Below are 24,227 nucleotides of genomic sequence, written 5' to 3'. Positions count from 1 at the left end.
AAAAAAGGAATTTTGATACTAATAGATACATCAAAAGAATTGGATTTTTATGATGATATTAAATATATAAGCTTCACCAAGTTTAGTCTTACCCATCAAAAGTTACGAGCTTGAGAAAATTTGCCTTTTTTGAAAATAGGGGGAAATACTCCCTAAAGGTCTTAGAATCTTAACGAAAATCACGTCATCGCATTCAGCATATCAGAGAACCCTATTGTAGGAGTTTCAAGCTCCTATCTGTAAAAATGTGGAATTTCGTATTTTTTGCCAGAAGACCGATCACTGGTGTGTCTTTATTTCTTTGTTTGTTTTGTTTGTTGTTTTCTTCCCAGAGGTGATCGTATTGACCCAGTGAACTAGAATTTCACGAGATGGGTCGTTCTAACGGAAATTGAAAGTTCTATTGCCCTTATTAAGTGACATGAAAAATTAGAGTGCACCTAGACCCCCTCCCACGCTCATTTTTTTCCAAATTCAACGCGTCAAAATTGTGAGATAGCCATTTTCTACAGCATAGTCATAAGCCCTAATAACAAAGTCTTTAGGGACGACTTACTCCCTCACTGTCCAAGGGGGAGGGGCTGCAAGTTACATAATTTGACCAGTGTTTAAGTATAATAATGGTTATTGAGAAGTGTACAGTCGTTTTCAAGGGGATTTTTTTGGTTGGAAGGGGGGTTATGTGGGAGGATCTTTCTATGGAGGAATTTGTCATGGGATTACGCAATTTCGACGAAGGGGGCGCAGGATATTCTAGCACTATTTAAAACAAAACAAAAAAAAAAACACTTAAAAATAACTATGGAAAAGGTTTTTCAACTGAAAGTAAAGAGCAGCATCTAAACTTAAAACGAACAGAAATTATTACACAAATATGGGGTTCATGTCCTCCTAAACACCTCACTCTTTACGCTAAAGTATTTTTATCAATTTAGTTTATTTATTCTACGGCCTTTATGATTCAAGGGTCATTCTTAAAGAATAAGGACAAAATTTAAGCTTTATTGTAAAGAGCGATGTATTAACGAGGGGCCAAACCCCCTCATATACGCCATAAAAATATCCAAACAAAAAAGTTCGTTATGTAAGTTAATTTGCAAGCTACGTATATTTTCTACAAATAAAAACGTTCGTATAAAATTAAAAGTTCTAATTGCCTTTTTAAGTAACCAAAAGATTGGGCTGCAACTAGGCTTCCTCTCCCACCTCTTTTTTTCTCAAAATCTTCCGATCAAAACTAAGAGAAAGCCATTTAGCCAAAAAATATAAATAGGCAAATTTCGTCTTAATTATTCATGTGCGGACAGCCAAAATAAAAAAAAATATATTAATTCAAAAACCATCAGAAATTCAATGAAAAAAACAAGTTTTTTAAATTGAAAGTAAGGAGCGACATTAAAACTTAAAACGAGCAGAAATTACTCTGTATATTAAAGGGTTTTTCTCTCCTCAACACCCCGCTCTTTACGCTAATGTTTTTTAATGTTTTAAAAAGTAACATTGAGAGAATGATTCAGACTTTAGCGTAAAGAGTGGGGCGTTGAGGAGGGAAAAGCCGCTTTAATATACAGAGTAATTGTTGCTCGTTTTAAGTTTTAATGTCGCTCCTTACTTTCAGTTAAAAAAGCTTTTTTTTTTATTTAATTTTAAAATGGAATATCAAAATTCTCGTCGTAACAAGCCGTAAGCAAGACCTGACTGGTGTTAATAGAACCAAAAGTCTAAAAAAAGGACAATTTGATAACCATCTACAACAAAGGATTGATTTTTTTGGTGGTTCTAATGCGTAAAGCCAATTAAGATTAAAGTGACCCAGTAATAGTTAAGAGCCTGATAAAGTTTCCCTGATTTCAAAGAATGCGAAAACACCCCCAAAACGGCAAGTAATCTTTATGAAAACTACATCGCCAAGTTTAGCACATTGTATAACCCAAAGGTTTCACAAAATGCAGAGGTTTCAGGACTTTCTCTGGAAAAAATCTCAAGTTTGACATTATTTTTTTTTCTGAGAAGAATGTTGACGCATCGAACCAGTTGTCCTAGAAAATTGGGAGAAGATCATTCAACAGAAGTTTCAGGGCCCTTCTTAAACACCAAAGAAGACCGTACAACATCAACAGGCTGCGTTTTACTATTTGTGGCACACATATCAAATGAAACTGTGAGATTGCCGAAGGAATTAAAATAGTAAAAAAAAAAATAATAGTCTCTTCAGTTTCAGAGGCTGCATTTGCGCACAGAAGTAGATGGCACGTTAAAGACGAACGAAGTCGATGCAGGAAAAAACGATTAACATACACGTTCGTTGTTTAAGCCTCTTTTAGCTGATCTGATTCATTTTAGATTTGATAAAGCTATTTACAGCAATTTATAATCACGCGTCAGCTCTTATGGAGGGTGACCCGTGGATCTTTGAATAGCGGGGGAAGGGATGAGCCTTAAGCTTTGAAAAAATGTGTTGTCAGGCTCACGTAAAAATTTGTGTCTCTAAGTCTTCGTGAGCCTTGAAGTAAATATAAAAGGAAGCTTGGAGAAAGAAAGGATAAGAAAATAATCTTGAATTCACGGGAAAGCTTTTGGAGTGAGTCTGTAGCATAAGGGCTGAAGGCTCGTTTTACCCTAGATTTTTTTTTGTAAAACATGTAATTCTGCCTGTAACTCTGCTTGTCATCCGTTTCATTGACGTGACAGCCTGTCTCAAGCCATGATGGAAGTTAAGGACTTAGCGACAGGTTTGCTACCTGTCCCTGTAAAAGGATCCAGCAGCACAAAGGTCGAAAAAAGTCTCGGATGAATAATCTTTTTCCCTAATAACAAACCAAGAACGCCCTGGACACGGTTTTTGACTGCGAAACTAAAATTTTCTTCTTGAACGTGAGATCTATGAGTCAGTTATAGAAGACCGACCAAGTGCTAAGAGAGATAAACAGTACAATATTGACATATTGACCCTAAGAGAAATTTGGTGGAAAGAATGGAAAGGTATGGGGCGAAAGAACTTAAAGGATACGTTTCTATTTTATAATGGTGATGACACTCATCATAGGTCAGGGGTAGGAATAACTATATCCCCCCAAAACTCACAGATTTGTTCTCAAATGGACACCTGTGAATGCCAGGATAATGTGAGCTCGATTCATTACAGATCGCACCAAGTTTTCAGTGGTAGTATGCTATGCGCCTACAAATGACGCAGATGAGGATGTAAAGGACAGTTACTACGAAAGATTTCAAACATCAAAACCAAAATTTGTAGAAAAAATTGGAACTTCATTGTCAAAAACAAGGTTTTCTGTATTATTCCTAAGATATTTGTGAACGTGCAGAAATATTTCGTAGGTTGTCGAATAATATGAGGTTCTATTAGCATTCAAAATTTGTTGATCTCTGGAAACACTTACTTCCACCATTTACCCGTGCCATTTAACCAAACACTTGGTAAACTATAGGCTCTATCACTTTCTTAGCTCTATGACTATTTACCTTGGTTCTACTGCCCCAGGAAAAAAGCGCTGACGGATAATAGATATACATATCTATTAACAAATGAACCAACATCATTTTTAGACATTCCTAATAAGAGGGGGGCATTAATGCCAGAATTGCCTCTCACTCAATAAGACTTTTTCTACAATTTGCCAGGACTTGATGCCCAGAACCATCCAGTTTAAATCAAAAATCAACGGACTCGGTCTTTCTACTTTAGGGCTTTCTACTTAAACAACATGTATGGAATTTGCAGAATCAAAACTTCCAAATAGAAGAAGTCACAGAAGGAATTTTGATTTTGGAAAACCAATGTCACTTCCAGTTCTAAGAAGATCAAGATCTGTTTCTCCGTGGTTGAACAAAGAGATCTACCTTGCTTAGAAAAAAAAATTATTTCTATGGTGTAAAAAAAATTAATGCATGATGATAACTTTGAAAATGATTTATAAGTGAAGGAAGTAATTCTATATATAGGAAATCTTATATCATCTTATGTACTGTGTACTTTTTATGGTATTACTCGATTAAAAAAAAAAAAAAAAAAAAAAAAAAAAAAAAAAAAAAAAAAAAAAAAAAAAATCAGGAAACGACCCAAAAGAGTTGGAACTTCGCATTCGAGATCGAATTTTCCAGAATTATTATCTGCAATAGATATGGAAGTTTGTTCTTTAGCTCTCAGAGAAATATTTTAATATCCTACAGGATTCAGACATGAAACTGTTCTGAAAAAGTTCACTTTCCCAGATAGGTTAGTTTTGTTTTGGTACCATGTTCGACATGGGTATTTTGTTTTGGCAAACTGCTGACTTTTACGTACTTCATTGGAGCTTTTCACACAGTTTCATGATTCACACACCCGGGAAAAATTTCCAAATTTGCATTTCTTACAGCTTTAGAGCTATAGACCACCGATCACTAAAAAAAAGCAATGATAGCAGTGATATTGCTCCGTAACGCCTAGATGGATATGATTGAACATTTGCAAACAAAAGTCCATGCAATAATCAGTATAATGCTACTTTATGCGTTACGCGATAGTCGTATACGCTGTTTTAAGATGAAGGTGATCATGAGACTTATGATTGCAAAAAGAGGCAATACAAAAATACAAAAAAAGAGAATTTTAATATGAAAATAGCAATGACTGTATTGACGAAGCAGTAGATTATCTCCGAGATAAATAGACCCCAAAGGATGCTGGAGTGCCATCACGCAAAGCCATTAGAATATAGTTTATAAATAAAAACTCATCAAAAAGGTAGCAAAATTCCCTCGCAAAGGACAGATCTTTACCACAAATTTGAAGACAATGACAAGAAAGAAAGACAATGACAGCTCTGAGACAATGACAGCTTGAAGCTGTCAATGACAGCTTGAAGAAAGACAATGACAGCTTGAAGAAATACAATGACAGCTCTTGGTTTCTCAAAGCATTGCCGATTTTCCAAGTTTTTTTTTCTTGCATGGGTTGACAATCCAACAGGTGGTAATACTTGGCTAACATGGGTTACCCATGGTAATGGATCTGTGGAATCTTTGGGCATGGCTTAACTAAATAATAGCAAATCTTCAAAATTAGCCAAATCATAAATTGCCTCTGGGCAAAAATATTAGCCTAAAGCCAAGACGGAAGAAGAAGACAAGTATCGCCAAAATAAAAATTGCAAAACACTTAACATGATTGTTACTAATAAAAACTACAAAACACAATCCAACAAATTGACAATCTTGAAATTGTACAAATTGACTTTGTACATGAATACTACAAATTGACAATCCAACAGGTGGTAATGCTTGGCTAACATGGGTCACCCAAGGTAATGGATCTATGGAATCTTTGGGCATGGCTTAACTAAATAATAGCAAATCTTCAAAATTAGCCAAATCATAAATTGCCTTTGGGCAAAAATATAAGCCTAAAACCCAGACGGAAGAAGAAGACAAGTATCGCCAAAATAAAAATTGCAAAACACTTAACATGATTGTTACTAATAAAAACTACAAAACACAATCCAACAAATTGACAATCTTGAAATTGTACAAATTGACTTTGTACATGAATACTACAAATTGACAATCCAACAGGTGGTAGTGCTTGGCTAACATGGGTTACCCAAGGTAATGGATCTATGGAATCTTTGGGCATGGCTTAACTAAATAATAGCAAATCTTCAAAATTAGCCAAATCATAAATTGCCTTTGGGCAAAAATATAAGCCTAAAGCCAAGACGGAAGAAGAAGACAAGTATCGCCAAAATAAAAATTGCAAAACACTTAACATGATTGATACTAATAAAAACTACAAAACACAATCCAACAAATTGACAATCTTGAAATTGTACAAATTGACTTTGTACATGAATACTTCAAATTGACAATCCAACAGGTGGTAATGCTTGGCTAACATGGGTTACCCAAGGTAATGGATCTATGGAACCTTTGGGCATGGCTTAACTAAATAATAGCAAATCTTCAAAATTAGCCAAATCATAAATTGCCTTCGGGCGAAAATATTAGCCTAAAACCTAGACGGAAGAAGAAGACAAGTATCGTCAAAATAAAAATTGCAAAAGACTTGACATGATTGTTACTAATAAAAACTACAAAACACTAAAAATAAGAACTGCAAAACACTTAACAAAACACTTAATATGATTGATGAAGTAAGATGAAGCCAAACTAAAAATGGGGCAATTGTTTAATGAAATATATAATGGTCCAAATACCTGCTTTCTCGCGCTTCTTGCGTTGTAACCTGACTTCTGTGAAGGCCTGCATGACCTATTACCATTTTTTGTATCGGAAGTCCGCAGTAAATTATCAGACGAACGAACACTCAGAGAAAGAGATGCCTTGAAATATAAAATATATTTTAAAGTTATTATTACTGATAAAACTGATGAGGAGTGAATTTTCAAAATATAAAATTACTGCATATTTCAAAGAATTCACTCTAAATTCTAACAACTAAGTCAATATTTTTTCCTTCACATAAGTTATTTTTACTTTAAAGTTTATTTTTTTCTAATCTGTTTTTTAACTTCAGTCGAACTAATCTTCGAAGTTTGTTATGTCAAATAAAAAAAAAAAAAAAATCTAGCATCCACAGGTTTGCGTTATAACTTTTTCAGCAGTTTTGGGGAATGATTTTTTTCAAGACAAAAAATTTACTTTAAAGCAATTATACAAATGCTACAGGAACTGAAATAATCTAGACCTCCAGCGCCAAAACCCCGTGGGGTGTTGCAGCAACTATTACCCATGGCTCACTGTTCTGGAGCAGCACATACAACTATATCTCGGGGGTAGCAAATGTATTTGCTTCCTTATCACGTTTTCAGATGCATTATGGTTAGTATAGGTTATAATTTGTAAGGTCTACTTGTAATAAGAGAACTTCTGAAATCATTTTTATATTTAAGCCCTTTTTGTTTATATCTGGATTAGACTATTCACCATTTGCATTTACTACAGTGAAATAACATCAGTGAAACTGCTCATTGTGTAAACTTTTATTACTATGAGTACAATTCAACTTATATATAGAAGAGAACATATTTTCTTCCTTAAATTTTTTGGTTTTTAATGTTAAAAATATAAAAAAAATCGTAGAATAAAAAAAAAGTGGAACTTATGATATGGAAATTTTGCTTTGGTTGTTCAAGAGATAACATGAAATTCTGTCAATGTTCAAAGTTAAATGTCTTTTTGAAAAGTGAAGCTTTGAAGCTACATTTTAAACAGTGGGGTCGTTGGGGGGCACAATAAATTGGGATATTGTTTTCGATTTTTATCAAACAGTTCGTGGGAACAAACTGCGAGTAAGGAGCGACTTGGCTCTATAGAAAACGACACACTAAAAAACAGAAATTTGATAGCAATATATACATTAAAAACATTGATTTTTGAATAAGGGGGAAACACTCCCAAAAATTCAGCGAATCTTAATATAAAAATCGCAGCATTAGATTCAGCGTGTCGGATTAGATCGGATTAGATTCGTTGGGGGGCCCACAATAATATTTTATTATAATTGTCCCACAATAATTTGGAAAGAAACAATAATTTATTAATTGACTTTAAAACTGGTGCTCCTTTTAAGTGTCAATTCCGGTTTTTACTTGGAGCAGATAATTTTTTTTTTAATTAATCTTTGCTCATTTTTAACGTAAAGAAAATGAGAAAAATAGCGATCCATTATACTTCATAATATGTTCCACGTTAATATTTTTCCAAATATACTGCCTTTGAAACCTTATTATCAAGTAAAAAGATGAGCCTAGTTAATGCCAAAATCGAAAAATGCTCGATGCTTTCTGTTTCATCACGTTTAAACAGGTAATTTTTTCCCCTGCTATTGAAGGTGCTTTAACTTCCTTAAATCTGTCAGTTCAAGATTAGATTCTCTTGTTTTAAACTTTCAAAGTGTAAATGACTATACCTTCTACATCTGCAAATAGAACAAAAATGGAATCATTGAACAATAAGAATTTAGAGTACAATGAGTGTAATTTCCAGAATGGAAAATAAATCATTGAAAAAGAAAATAAGACTTGGTATTTTTGTAATGATATTCGCACGATAAGTAGATAGGCCAAATCGGTTGTAGTTTGGTTATGGAATTTGTTAGAGGGGGTCCGCTCCAGGAATCTTTTAATTGTTTTAATTTTTATACCCTGTATTTTTAATTGAAACTCTGATTCTCTAATTCGTCATTAAAATGCCAAATAATAAGCGCTGATAACGCCTATTTCTTGCGTTTTGGATTCACATACTAGCGCACAAATATTAAACTGCCTTTATGTACAATACCATGCTCCATAAAAAATTACAAGAAATAGAAAATATACAATAACAAGAAATGAAAAATATCAAGCTAAAAAAAACTAACATAAATGTGCTAAGAATTATGACAGAAATTAGTCACGTTTTACACAAAACCGGAGCTAATTGTAGGACATTTATCTCTGCATCAGCAGGCTGAATAAAATGTCTTCTGAGTAATGTATGCCAAGAATAAAGTGAATTAAAAAAATATGTATATTTTTCTCACAATTTAGAAATTTTTTGTGCACGTATAAGCGGTAACAACCCATTCTCGTGTTTTATTTTTGTTAGTTTTATCATGCAACACTGAGAGACCGTGAGACCGTTTTTTCCCAAGGGTGATCTTATTGACCCACTTGTCGTAGAATGTTGCCAGAGGGCCCATTCTAATGGAAATTAAAAGTTCTAGTGCCTTTTTAAGTGACCAAAGAAATTGGAGGGAAATTAGGCACCCTCCCACGCTCGTTTTTTCCTCAAAGTCACCGGTTCAAAATTTTTAGAAAGCCATTTCGTTCAGCATAGTCGAAAAATTTAATGAATATGTCTTTGAAGACGACTTAATCCCCCACAGTCCCTGGGGAAATGGATACAAGTTAGTAACTTTGCCCATTGCTAACGTATAGTATTGGTTATTGGGAAGTATACAGACATTTTCAGGAGGATTTTTCTGGTGTTGGTGGGGGGTAGATGGGAGGATCTTTCTATGGAGGAATTATTCATGGGGGAAAAGAATCTCCATGAAAGGGGCGCTGGATTGTCCAACATTATTTAAAAAAAACAATGAGAAATTAAATAAAAGAAACAAGTTTTTTTCAACCAAAAATAAGAACCAACATTAAAAATTAAAACGAAGAGAAATTGCTGCGTAAATGAGGGGGTTTGTCCCCTCCTCAATACCTCACTCTTTACAATGAAGTATTTTTAGTAATTTCAAAGGAGCTATTTTTCCTAATTAAACGGTCTTTGTGATTCAGGGGTCATTCTTAAAGCATTGGAACAAAATTTAGATTTTAGTGTAAAAAGCGAGGTATTAACGAGTGGGCGAAGCCCCTCATATACGTAACAAAAATATACGAATATGGAAGTTCGTTACGTAAGTTAATTCGTAGCCAGCATTAATTCAAAAACGTTTGGAAATTAAATATAAAAAACATGTTTTTTTAACTGAAAGTAAGGACCGACATTCAAACTTAAAACGAACAGAAGTTATTCTGTATATGAAAGGGGCTGTCCGCTCCTCAACGCCCCGCTCTTTACGCTAAAGTTTGACTCTTTGTCACAGTTTTACTTTTTAAAACAATAAAAAATTTTGCTCAAAGAGCGGGGGGTTGAGAAGGGGAGAGTTCCTTTCATATACGGAACAATTTCTCTTCGTTTTAAGTTTTAATGTCGCTCCTCACTTTTTTTTTAAATTTAATCTTTACTTAGACAGCGCTAATGCGCTGCCTATGATTTTTGTTTCAGCTTTGGTCCACTAATATCAATGTTACTTTTTAACACAAAGCGCTGAAACCCTCAAACGAATCAACTTAATATAAAAACCATATATAATATTTCAGTAAATCACGTAGCCTACATTATAAGTTTGGTACAACAAACTAAATCTTGCAGAGTCAAAATGAATCAAAATTATGAGCAAATAAATAGCGCGATACCCAGAGCTATTAGAATAGAGCTTGGTTCAATTATGAGACTAAGCATTCTGTGCTGGGCGTTGGGACTGGGGGAAGTGGAGGGGAATATGTACTGCAGCATTAGTGGTGAGTCTGGTTGAAAAAAGCCGAGTATATACGACATCCACCTTCACCCACTCGGAAGAGTGTTTACGCTATACCGTCGTCTGCAGCAGCTCATTACTGACAATTTTAGTAAAAAACCAAGCACCCGAACTTATATTTATGACTGTTTAATGTGTGTTTATTTTTTACAATGTATTGTGTAATGTTTTTAAATTCACCAGCTAGCGTCTTTGTTAAACTGTTACTTTTCTTTCTGTCGCTTGAATAGCACCAATTGCAGTAACCCCCCCCCCTCTGTTCCCGCTTCAATAAAATACTGTAGCTGTGCCCCTACTTTTACACAGACAAAATATAGGGAAATCATAGAATCAAAGCTCAAAATAGAAGTAGTCACACAAGAAACTTAATTTCTTGAAGACTTACAAAGGCTTCAGTTCTTAGAAGATCAAGATCTGTTGTTTCTCACCTGCATTAGGAAAAAACTCTACTTTGTCTAGAAAAGTTACCTCTAGAATATCAAAAAAAGTTCACGCTTCATGACAACTTTGGAAGTTACTTCTAAGTGAACATAGCAATTTCGTTTATAAGAAAGTGAATACCATCTTGCGCTGTTTTTCACGTTGTTTATCACTGGTTAAATACAAAAGAGAATCAAATTCAAAATAGCAGAAAAAACAGAATATCTGATTTTGAATTCAAGGGTGGCTTTTCAAAGTCTATTTTCAAGAAATCTAGAAGAGATATAAGAATTTGGTCGCTTGTTCTCAGAGAGATAATGTAATTTTCTGCCGGAGGACGCCACGAAAATTCTCTGAAAAAAAGTTTACTTTTCGGCTAGGATAGTTTTGTTTTCGCACCATGTACAATATGTGGAGAAAAAGCTTGTTTTTCTTTAAGATTACTAGAAATTTCAGAAAGTTAACTGGAAATGTTCGCCTGTTTCACGATTCCCATAACTGGAAAAATTTCGAGTTTGTCTCCCTTACCAGTTAAGAGTTACAGACTGCTGATCACGAGAAAACAAAAAAACAGCAGCTATTATGTGAATTGAGTCACCAGAAATTGCTACGGATGAAGAAATGAAACAGAAAAGCGAACATAGCCAAAAATTTGCTTACATTAACATTTTGAAATACGTATTTTTTTGGGAATTATCGGTTGTCACTTTTAGCTTTATTTGGCACTACAGCATCCAGATATCAAAAACACGCTATTACCTAAGTATCGATACACTTGAGAAGCATTATATTGAGTTTTGATGCTCAATACTACTGCTGCTACTAATAATAACAGCTCACTGCAACTCTGCACAGCTATGCACACCCCTTCTCTATCCCAATGCATGGCCCATACGCAGGGAGGGCCTTCGGGCCCTCCCCCCCCGAAATTTTTTGAAATGTTTAATTTCCCCATGGTTTCTTGGGATTTCTGGCAAAAGTAGGACATTTATTAAGGATCTAGATACATGTGTGAAGGCCTTTTTGGGGGATTTTACAGCATGCAATTATCCGGTCAAGTCAAGCCCAATTATTAATCCGTTTTCTGTCTGACTTTTTACCCTTCTGAAGTAATTAGCAATTGTGCTGTTATTTTTTTTTTTGTAAAGAGAGTTTGCTTTCCACAGCAAAATAGAATTATCCTTGATATTAGGGCGTTTATCCCCCCTTTTCAGGATAAAGTACAGCTTTTAATGGATCAATTTTGGAAGCTATCTTTTTTCATTAAAATCTACGCTTTTGCAATAGAAGAACTACCCCCCACAGCACCATTATTGCACTGTTAACCCTAAAATTTCCCTATCAGTGGGATATAATAGATATATCACTGGTTCTAAATCGCTATGAACATAATCTGAGCCTAAAACTTATTTTTGAGGCTTCAGTCCTCTTCCCCCCATCCGCTACAGTACTACAGATTAAAGTTAATCTGTATTTTCCAATATACGTGCTGTTTGCATTACTAAATAAAAAAGTGCTACTTTATATCTGCTGTTTCGAAGGTTTTGAGACCCCCCCCCCGAAAAAAAAGAAATCCTGCGTACGTGCCTGTCTGTAGTACCTTCAGTACTAGTGCTTTACTTGTAAGTAGAGTACTCTAGTATCGTTTCGTTGATGATATTCTTGCTGTTTGGGAACATGGTCAGGACTCTCTAAAAGATTTTTGGCACATTTGAATTCTTCTGATTCAAATCTTCAATTCACAATAAAACTGGAAGATTCAGGAAAGCTTCCTTTCTTGGATGTTTTAATTATAAAGAATATTCCTAGTCTTGAATTTTCTATATATAGAAAGCCGACCCATAATGATCGGTATCTACATTTCTCGTCAAGTCACCCTCCTTGTGTAAAAAGAGGGGTAGTAATTTCTTTAGTCGACAGGGTTCTAAAAATATGTTCACGTAATCATGTAAAATCCGAGTTAGATTACGTTAAAATATTCTATTCTGCAATGGCTACCCAATCAGTCTCATTGAAAATATAATAGATAGACGATTAAAAAAGGTAAAACAGGAAAATAGGGAGTCCGTCCCCCTTGATTCAGTTACACTGGCAATTGAGAAAAAAACTTTCACTACATTGCCATACGTCTCGAAACTCAGCGACAAATTTAGAACAATTTTCAAAAAACATAATCTCTCTGTTTCCTTCGAAATTGAACAAAAAGTTGAACATTTTTTCAACTCGGGAAAGGATAAAACGGACCCTATACTAGGTAGTGGTGTCTACAGAGTCCCGTGTTCATGTGTAAAATTTTACATTGGCAGGACCCGTCAACAACTATGGGAACGATTGCATGAATACAAAATTTCGATTGATAAGTCCCTGAGATTTGAAAAAAATGACAACTTTGATTCAGCTCTGGCCCAGCATATATACGAAAATCGTGACCATTAAGTTCTTTTTGAAGAGGTAACTTTAATATCTACCGTAAATGGCCTACCGCAATCTCTTAAAGAGGCAATTGAGATAAAAAATCAAATAAATAGAAATTTGGCTATAAATAGAGATACGGGAGATATTTCCTTAAGCCCAATTTATAACAATTTAATATTAAAAGACTCTATGAATATTTTCGCCCAGTCTAATTTAAGACAACCTGTCCGCATATCTAATGAAAACCGAAATTGTAGACAGGCGAAATCTGTTGCAAGGCAAAGGATACTTATTCAATCTAATTGGTAACTTCTCTTTAATTGATTTAAAGTTGGTTTTTGTTGTTTGATTCAGTGTCTTCTTTCCTCTTGTACAGTTCACTTAAGAAGGTTAGATTTTGTTGTTGTTTCTTCTTTGTTTCTTTTTTTTTCTTTTTCCTCTTCCTTATTTTTTATAGCACTGAGGATGACGTGGCGGAGGTCCTTGTCGAAATATTTGCTTGCTTTTTCATATTTTACTACTGGCTGACAAAATCCTCGTTTTTTCACCTATTTGATTTTTGTCTTTTCATTTATTATTTTCTTTCTTGTTTCATACGTCATGCATAGCCAGTATGGTCTCAGAACGTATTTATCGTGTCTATTAAAAACTGTCCAAAGGGTTTGGGTACAACCAGGGCAACTGCCCCAAGCACCGCAGCTGGGGTGGGGGCTGCTGCCCACTTTAATTAAAATTTTAACTTTGATTCAACTTGTTTGCTTATATTTGAGCATGGAAGGGGGAGTTTAAATTCTCCTGGAATCACCAACCCTGTTAATGGCTCTGTATCAATTGATGTAATGCAATCATGGTTACAGCAGTAGTTGCAACCGAGTAAAGAGCGAACCACAGTCCATAGTAATCAAAAGTTAAAAATGCATTTAGAAAAAAACTACCTATTGAAAAAAATCGTCATTTGACACTGATTCAAAAATGGTGACTGTTATTTCAGTTCTTTTCAAAAATATCGGGAAAAGAAATTTATGATGATTTCGAAGAATAGTCTGAAACCCCTCAAAAAAGGCGTCAGATCAAAATGAAAAGTGTACCATTGGAACCAGCATGGCTTAAAACCTTTTATCCACTATAAACAACAAGTAAAATTACTTTTTTGAATGGATTGCACTGATGTCTCCTTTTTTTTTCTCTAGCAGGGCTAGGGGTTACCAGAACATCATAGAGGTATGTGTAATGGCTCATTTAAGCGGAAATTCAATTTTCTAGTGCCCTTTTTAAGTGACCAAAAACATTGAAGGGCAATTAGCCCCCCCCCAAAGGCCCCTGGCCCCTTCCCACAAAGTTATCCAATCAATACTTCGAGAGAGTTATTTTGTTCAACTTAGTTCGAAGGTCTAATATCTTTTGTTTTGATGATGATATAACCCTCCATAGTCCCTGGAGAAAGGGCTGCACCCTGTATCGGTATCGGACGTATTTTTATTGGGCGTATCGGTATCACAGGTATCTTAGACAGATTTTTAATAGTTCATAAAAAAGATATTGCTCTTATCTATGGCCTTCCTATAAATTCCACCATGGAGTTCCAAATGGCACTAAAAACGGCACTTTTGGTGCCGTGTTTCAAGTGGAAAACTGGGACTATTGGGCTACCGAAACTTTTTAGAATGACGTTTAATGATTCATTTGAAAGCTATTGCTCATAAAACTATGTTGTAGGATCAGACCATCAGCCAATAGAGGTAGTCATGAAGGCAGGACAGGCGAAGAAATGGATGAATGAGATGGAGGGTGAGGGATATAGTTGGAGGAATGAGGGAAAGATGAAAGATAAGGGTAGGAAGGTAATGAAGCAGCAGATTCGGGCAGATTGTATGGAGGAAAACCGTTTGAAAAAATTGTTGGAAAGTGAACAGATGCAGAAAATGGCAGAGGAATGCATATATATATATACTGGGAGAAGGGAATTTAGAAGAAGCCGTGGAAGAAATATCAGAGGAAGTATATCAGAAATGCAGTGGAATATCAAGTAAGAAGGAGATGGTAAGAAATACAAACGAATTCTTTGATGAGGATTGTCGGAGGCTGAAAGTAAACCTTGTTCAACTTCTCAGGAAAATGAAAGGAGCATTAAATGACCAGGAAATGAATAAACACTTATCGGAGTACCGAAAAGAGAGAAAATCTACAAGAGGCTAACAAAAAAGAGAAAAAAACAAGTAGAAGAGATTAGGGCTATAAATATCAGCGAGGAATACCTGTCAAAAGACGCAAAACACTTTTGGAGTGAAGTAAGGCGAGAATTCAAGGCCAACGACAAACACATACCTCCAGATGAGTCGTGGAAAACATACCTGGAGCAGGACACTAGCAAAAGGGAGCAATATGGAGACGGTATAGGGAGGTTAGCAGAGGAGCTACGAGAACAGAATAGTTTCCCCTTAAGACAAGAGGATTATAGTCTATTAGAATCGATCAAGGTAGAGGAAGTTTGGGCAAGCCTAAAAGGAATGAAGGGATCTTCGGCGCCGGGGGTGGATGGAATACCAGCAACGATTGGAAAATAGGGAAAACAGTTCTAGTACCAGTTTTAGCAGCAGTTTTCAGTTTTTTGACTGAAAAAAGGAAATGGCCTGATCAGTGGAATGTGTCAGTAGGAATACCAATTTTTAAAAAAGGTAACTCAGGATCATAGTAATGAAAGAATAATTAGTTTAGGAAATGTGATGAGTAAGATTTTCTGCAAGGTTATAGAATCAAGATTAGGAAAGTGGTTGGATGTAAAAGAACTGTTATCCCCTTTTCAGGTAGGGTTTAGAAAAAACCATAGTGCAGTAGATCATAGTTTTACTTTGAGAATTTTGGTAGAGAAGTATAGGAAAGGAAAAGGGGAGGGTTATTTGCAGCTTTTTTAGACCTAAAAGGAGCATATGATAATGTGAATAGGAACCTGTTAATGTTAAACCTGTTATCTTTAGGACTACCTCACTATTTTGTATTGTTGCTGTGCGAAATGTATAAGTACGTGAAGTTAGTAGTGAAAGTGGCGGGAAAGTGCTCAACTCCAGTGCAATCTTTATTGGGACTAAAGCAGGGATGTGTGCTGTCACCGAAATTGTTTAGCCTTTATTTAAATGATGCCAATGAATTTTTCGTTAAGAACAATGCACCAATGATATCGATTGATTTGCTTTAACTGTGCTTACTACTATTTGCTGACGACATCGTATTACTGGCTGAAACAAAGGAGAAACTGCAACAATTATTAGAGATTATGGAGGTTTATTTGGAAGAGAAGAAGTTAATCTTGAACACATCGAAGTCAGTGGTGATGGTATTTGGTCGTAAAGCCATGGAAAGTGAAGATGTGATTTTTTTTTCTTTAAAGGTGAAACTATACCAGTGAATAATGAATTTGTTTATCTTGGGGTAAAGTTTACTAGTAATGGGAAATTCAGTGGGCATCTGGATCTAGCGAATGCAAGGGGGAGGTATATTAGCAGTGAAATAGCGAGGAGTAGTCTTAGACGGGTGAGAGATATTAGAGTACATAAGAGGATTTGGACAAGTAAGATAGTACCGGCGATGCATTATGGAGCAGAGATCTGGGGCTATCGGAAAGGTCCGAAACTTGAGGTGGTTATGATGAGATATTATAAGAGGATGTTAGGACTATGGGATTCGTTTAGTAATTTGGTAATCCAGGGGGATTTATGGCTAGTATCGCTGCGACCTATGAGGCTAGTGACCATGGTGAGATATTGGGTTAGGATACTGGGTATGCAGAGATTTACGGTAGCAAAGGCAGCATACTTATAGAGGCGTTGATACAGAATAGTAAAACAGGGTGGCCGGCGGAGATTAAGGATATCTTAGATAAGTGTGGGTTAGGGGAATGGTGGAATGAAGGAAAGGGAATTATGGGTATGGAGGAAATAGTAATAAGGGAGGTACAAGAGAGGTAGAAGAACCAAGAAATACAGATATGGTGGGCAAGTCTGGATCGTTCAGGGTCGTTAAAATTGTATAGACAGATAAAGGGTACTTGGGGGGAGGATGTATTTTGGAAGTCCGGGTTAGGTAAAGAGGATTTGAAGGCTTATTTGGTTTGGAGGGGAAATGGGTTTTTGATTGGGGAGAAAAGAAAGTATCAAGGGAGAAAAGGGGAGAAGGTAGAATCTATTACTTGTCCTATGTGTGGATCTCAGGATGAAAGTTTAATACATCTTTTGTGTGAATGTGTCGAATTGAATGATTGGAGGCGAGAGATGTATGGTAAAGAAAAATTGAATGAGATATGGATGGTAGATAGAATGAAAGAGACAAATTTCCTGAGTATTAAAAGGAAAGCAAGATTTGTAAGGATTGCAGCGGCACATCGGGAGCGTTTTCTTTAAATAGTATTAACTTAATTTAGTTAATTTGTTGTTTGTTTTTTGTTATGTAAATTTCCTATGACCCACGGGCTTTTTCTGGAATAAATTATTATTATTATTATTATTATTATTATTGTTATTATTATTATTATTATTGTTATTATTATTATTATTATTATTATTATTACTATTATTATTATTATTATTATTATTATTATTATTATTATTATTATTATTATTATTATTATTATTATTATTATTATTATTATTACTATTATTATTATTATTATCTAGGTGAGTTTTATACATTTTACTATCCGTATGTGTGAAATCCCCCTTTCCGTTGAATTTTTTTTCTTGGAAATGCAAGCATGCTGAAAATAGCCCACGGACAATTCCCCTCGAGAAATATCCACATGCAAAAGTGAGTTGGCAAAGAGAAAGTAAGAAAAATAAAAATAATTTGTTTAGAAATTATGTGAAATCTCTCCATTGTAAAATTTACCCTTGAAACCTAACCCCCAGTAATTACCTCCCCACGGAAACTTTCTCCATGGAAACCAAACCCAAGCACAAAATTATCCCTCCCGAAAAAGTTTGTATACTTCCCTATAACAAATACTATACGTAAACAATGGGCAAATTCCATAACTTGCAGGCCTCTCCCCACGGGCTGTGGGAAGGGAGGGGGTCATGTTACTCTTAAAGACATAGTTCAACTATGCTGAAAAAATGACTATCTAAAAATGTTTAATGGATGACTTACGGAAAAATGGGCGTGGGAGAGGCCCCCTCCCATGTCCATTTTTTCTGACAAATAGCCCCCCAAGGGGGGTTATATGCCCTCCAATATTTCACATCAATTAAAAAAAAACACTAGAGGTTTTGAATTTCGTCCAAATGCAATCTCTAACGTTCTTCTGTGATCATTATTTCGATTCGATGAAATCTGGAAAAAATAATTATAAACAGGCAACCATTATCTTTTTTTTTTGGCAAAAAATTACAAAATTCTACATTTTGCTATATAAACTTCTACAGGTCCTGTGGTGGCGCAGTGGATTTGACCTTAGCTTGGTAATACGGGACCCAGAGATCGAATCACGCTGCAGGAATGCACTGCAGGGCCGACGCAGGGACCTTAGTAGTCAAGAAGCGTCGTTAATTCTTAAATATATACAGTATAAACTTCTACAGTAGGGTTCTCTGCTAGGCTAAATCTGATTGTAGGATTTTCATTAAGATTCCTTGACTTTTAGGGAATATTTACCCCTTTTTCGAATATCGTGCAAATTTTTTCAGGGTCTTAACTTTTGTTGGGTAACAGTAAAACTAAATTTCATGATTTATGATTAATAATAAAGTCTTGATAAATTTATATATTCGGAATCAGCATGATGAGACAATTCTTTTGATGGGTCTATTGATATCAAACTCCGTTTTTTAGAGTTTTGGTTGCTATTGAACTAAGTCGCTCCTCACTGAGAGCCCGAACTGTTTGATACGGAACAAGTTCTAACAGAGAGACGAGGAGAGGGTGGAGGTGTAGACTAATGTATAGTCCCCAGGGATGTAACCAGGATTTTTTATCGGGTGGGTTGTTTTTCCATGGGGGGGGGGGGGGGGTACAAAAAATTAAAAGAACACATCCGAATGTGAAATTTATATTTAATCACTTTCGATTTCTTTGAATATTTCTATTCTACGCTGTTATTATAAAAGTAAAGAGTATTTAACCCCAAAATGAGAATTCCGTATAGGAGAGGGACTGCCTTTTCCTCAACCTCATGGTTTTAGAAATTTTGGAGGGTGCTTTTTACATCAGAATTTGAGAGTTCTAGTCCTTTTTTATAAGTCAAAAGTGATCGGAGACCAACCAGCCTTGGGGAAGGGGGGGGGGGGGTGTAAATGTTGGCTCCCTTTTATTAGATCTATTAGATCTGTACAAAGATTAGCATCTTTATATGTCTCTATAGCCGTCAACGAAGCAGCCAAGTTGTAATAAGACAACCCCATTGAGAATAGACTTCCGCATGTCAAATTTGACCAGCCTGTTTGTCAAAATTGTCAAAGGGTTTTGACAAAATTGGACGTAGCCATTGAAAATACAAAGGAGACACGTGAGACTCTCTTATGTATCCAAAATCCAAATATGGTCGGTTCGAATTATGGATACTGTTCAAAAGAAAAACGGATCGCACTACGCTGTTTTCCGTTATGGCACGCATGAGGTATTAACGGTCCAAGGATCTCAGCTTGAACCATACCAAGAAAATTTTGATGAGGCTGTGAAGAAAAAAAAACAAAGGAGTAGCAAATGCATTCAGCGAAGTTACCAATTTCCCGGATATTTACTTAGAAAAGTTAAACTTGGATCGGGCTTCTTTTGCCTCCGTTGTGGACAATGCTCAAAAAGAACTTGAAAATCTGCAAAACGGCTTGAGAAATGACATTGAGCAATGGGTTCGTGACAACTTGAGCACGGTACCTTCTACAGGGCTAGCATCATCAGTTACAGAAGACATCGTATGTAAAATCCATGATTCAATTTTGGTTGAATACTCGGCAAAGTTCAGTGCTTTTGAAAAAATATTATCTGGGCTCAAAAAGCAAATTGCATCTCTGGAAAACAGAATCGAAGTGATTGAACTAAAACTTGATGATATGGAACAGAAAATCATAATGAATAAGATTATAAGATTATTTTTAGGGGTTTAAAGTAAGCACAAGGAGCCAGTGTCAGTGAAACAAGTTATTGGGGGAAAAATGGGACTACCGGATACTGCGAATTCGCACATCCTGAGCGTTCGTCGGTTCCAGAATCCATTCAATCAAGTCTCTAAAAAAATCCTGAAAATGATTTATCATTCTATTTTTCATCCCCATTTGTCTTACGGATGCTCTATATGGGCAAGCAACTTCATCTCATGTTATAAGAGAATCCAAATCATCCAAAATAAGGCCATTGAAATTATATCACCTCTTCAGCATTCAGATAACATCAACCTCCATTCTAAACTTACTAAAATATTTGATGTGTCAAAGACTTGGGATTTTCATATTGCAAATTTTTGTTTTAAATATTTTAACAACCTCCTTCCAGCGTCATTTGAAAATTTATTCACTTTCAATCAAGATTTGCATACTTATGAAACGAGAAATTCATGTGACATTGTCAACGAGACACTATTAACAAAAAGGGCTTCTTTTTTAATTAGATTTTTTGCACCAGCTTTCTGGAAATCAATCCCCTTGGAAATCCGGAACTCAAATAACCTTATTACCTTCAAGCGAGCAGTGAAGGTTGGTTACAGAAATACTGTTTAGATTTAAATATCGTGCGGTCCTCCTCTTTTCGGTCTTTTTCTTTTCTTTTCTTTTCTTTTTATTTTTTCTTTTCTTTCTCTTGGTCGCCCCCCTATTTTTCTCTTTTTTCTCTTTTTAATAAATCCAGTTGATTTGTTGTTTCTGTTGATTGTTTAATTATTCTTTAGTTAAGTTTCTGCTCTAGTCAAGCACTTTTGTGCTTTCCTGGCAGATTATGCAGATGTAATTATGTATTTTTGTTTAAATATATATGATTGAATTGAATTGAATTGAATATGTCATTCATATTTTCATTTATTTCTACCATCATCAAATAGAGATTTTTAGAAATTAGAGTTCGTGTGACAGTTTATTTTCTACTTTATTACCATTGGTATTTTTGGGAAAATAACTTCGTACATATTTATTGCCATTTTTAGGATTATAAACATGGAATTTTTCACTAAGAAATACCAATTAACGAGAAAGATACTGAGCATTGTTTAAGGTAGGAAAATAGCATTAAATCAAAATGCAGTAGATTCAAACAGTTCGTGGTAACGAACTGTAGTAAGGAGCGAACCGGCTCAATACTAACCAAAACTCTAAGAAATAGAATTTTCATACCAATAGCTACATCAGACGAATCGCATTTTAACGCTGATTTTAAATATATAGGTTTCATCAAGTTTAGCCTTACCCATCAAAAGTTACGAGCCTGAGAAAATCTGCCTTATTTTATAAAATAGGGGGAAACAACCCCTAAAAGTAATAGAATCTTAGGAAACAACACCATCAGAATCAGCGTGTCAGAGAACCCTATTGTAGAAGTGGAAAATGTGGAATTTTGTATTTTTTGCCAGAAGGAAGATCACGGATGTGTGTTTATTTGTTGGTGTGTTTTTTTTTTGTTGTTATTTTTTTCGATCGTATCGACCCAGTGGTCCTAGAATCTTGCGAGAGGGCTCATTCTAACTGGAATGAAAAATTCTAGTGCCCTTTTTATGTGACCATGAAAATTGGAGGGCACCTAGGCCCCCTCCCACGCTAATTATTTTCCCAAAGTCACCGGATCAAAATTCTAAGATAGCCATTTCATTCAACGTAGACGAAAAACCTTATAACTATGTCTTTGGGGACGACTTACTCCCCCACAGTCCCCGTGGGAGGGGCTACAAGTTACAAACTTTGACCAGTGCTTACATAAAGTAATGGTTATTTGGAAGTGTACAGACGTTTTCAGGGGGATTTTTTGGTTGGGGGAGGGGGTTGAGAAGAGGGGGATATGTTGGGGGAACTTTCCTTGAAGGAATTTATAATGGGAGGTTCGTTTTAACTTAAAACGAAAAGAAGTTATTACGCATATGATGGGCTTACTTCCTCTTAATACCACGCTCTTTACGCTAAAGTATTTTTAGTAATTTCAACCATTTATTCTATGGCTTTTGTGATTCAGGGGTCACTCTTAATAAATTGGGGCAAAATTTAAGCTTTAATGTAAAGAGCGAGGTACTGACGAGGGGGTAAACCCCTTCATATACGTAATAAAACATGAGAATACAGAAGTTCGTTACGTAAGCTAATTTATAAGTTACGCATATAAACTATACTAATAAAAATTTTCGTACAAAATTGAAAGTTCTAGTTGCCTTTCTAAGTAACAAAAAACTGGAGGGCAACTAGGCCTCCTCCCCTGCTCATTTTTTTTCTCAAAATCATTCGATCAAAACTGTGAGATAGCCATTTAGCCAAAAAAATAAATATGCAAATTTTGTTTTAATTATTCATCTGTGGAGAGCCAAAATCAAAACATGCATTGATTCAAAAACGTCCAGAAATCAAATTAAAAAAAAACAAGTTTTTTTAACGGAAAGTAAGAAGCGACATTAAAATTTAAAATGAACAGAAATTACTTCGTATGTGAAAGGGGCTGCTTCCTCATCAACGCCCCGCTCTTTACGGTAAAGTTTTTTACTGTTTAAAAAAGTGGAGTTAAGAGAAAGAGTCAAACTTTAACGTAAAGAGCGGGGGGTTGATGAGGAAGCAGCCCCTTTCACATACGAAGTAATTTCTGTTCGTTTCAAATTTTGATGTCGCTCCTTACTTTCCGTTAAAAAAAACTTGTTTTTTATTATTTAATCTCTTAACAGGAGCGACACACGTCTCTCTCCGTGGGTTTTAATTCATCCTAGTAGGTAAATTTATTCATGAATAATTCTATTATAAATTAATATTACAAAACTCCACTTCACTTGTGCAACCTAAACAAAAATACAATGGCTGGATCTTTTCTCTTGCATTGTTAGCCAAAAAATACTTTCGGGCGGGCCTTCAGAAACGTGTCGAAAGAGCTTGCATTATGAATGAAGCAAAAGATTATTCCAAAAGTGTTGCTGTCACGATTCAACAGAATCCCTAGAGCGCTATTCCCTGGAGCACAGCAGAAAAAGGTGAGGAGCAGCTGTATTCCTTATAAAATAAGCCATTAGAAAGCTGAATCTTTTTTATTTCTAACAAATATATTTCAATATATTTTGAGAAGAGGAAGGGGCCGACCCAAGAATTTTAACTAAACATTAGTTTCACTACTGAACCAGTAGATATATTAAAAATATAGAAGTTCAGAGATATAGGAGGGGATACTAGCTATCTTGAACCGATCTTCCTTACAGCAGCTAGTTTGAAATTCAATTGAGCTATTCTTGTGAATTTCAAATTTGTTTTCTGAATTGCCTATAATTTTTGCCTAACATTTTTTTAGAATTTCTAGAGAGCAAAGCAATTCTCAAACTGGTTTCCTTGATTCTCTAAGAAGACCGCAAAGCATTTTCAATGGTATCGGAAAAATTGCTTTATATTTTGCACTATTTTTATTAATAATCTTAAATTATATCCTAAAATTTCTTGTGGTATATTTTGTTCAGGGGCGTCGACTTATTAAAAATACTGTAAGGCTCACACAGGGGGCCCGGTCTCACTCAAAATTATTATAAATTTAATATGAAAAATGATCAGTTTGAAGTTCTTTTTATGCATTTTAGAGGCATATGATCAACATGAGACCCCCGAAAAATAGACTTTTAAATACTCTACAGCCCGGGAAACTTGACAGCGATGATACATTTTTTGGTTTTGAAAATCGAAACAAAAAGGTGGTATTTTTGTACAAAACTAATTTACAGATTGTAAATTAAATTAATAGTTACTTCTGTAAATTACAGTAGTAATTTTGCTTACAGACTATTCCAGAGCAGTGATTATATAGCTCCGAAAAGACCGAAATTATATTTAAATAAATCGTACGTCATCAGAAAAATAAAACAGTGTACTGTCGCACAGTTAAAAATTAAATAAGTCGCACATATTAAATTAAATTAATAGTTACTTCTGTAAATTACAGTAGTAATTATGCTCACAGACTATTCCAGAGCAGTGATTATATTGCTCTGAAAAGACCGAAATTATATTTAAATAAATCGTACGTCATCAGAAGAATAAAACAGTGTACTGTCGCACAGAACTAGTGCTTCGATTATTATTTAATTTAGTCTTACTTTAAAGAGAGTTCGGGTTTCAATCAATAAAAACAAAATCTTAAAGCTAAAGCTTTTACATAGATA

The 24,227-nt window shown here is 35.2% G+C and overlaps 1 protein-coding gene across 3 annotated transcripts in view; it reads right to left on the bottom strand.

The window, feature by feature from the left end:
• LOC136038183 (galanin receptor 2b-like) overlaps positions 1-24,227 on the bottom strand; it is a 190,192-nt gene that overhangs the window by 23,160 nt on the left and 142,805 nt on the right. For all 3 annotated transcript variants that reach the window (XM_065721263.1, XM_065721264.1, XM_065721265.1), the window contains exon 7: positions 6,216-6,341. In XM_065721263.1, the coding sequence (XP_065577335.1) occupies positions 6,216-6,341 (126 nt within the window). The remainder of the gene's footprint in view (positions 1-6,215; positions 6,342-24,227) is intronic.

Source organism: Artemia franciscana, chromosome 17, assembly GCF_032884065.1.
Source record: "Artemia franciscana chromosome 17, ASM3288406v1, whole genome shotgun sequence".
Lineage (NCBI taxonomy): Eukaryota > Metazoa > Arthropoda > Branchiopoda > Anostraca > Artemiidae > Artemia > Artemia franciscana.
The sequence above is the reverse complement of the archived record's forward strand: the minus strand, read 5'-3'. Positions and strand labels throughout refer to the sequence as shown.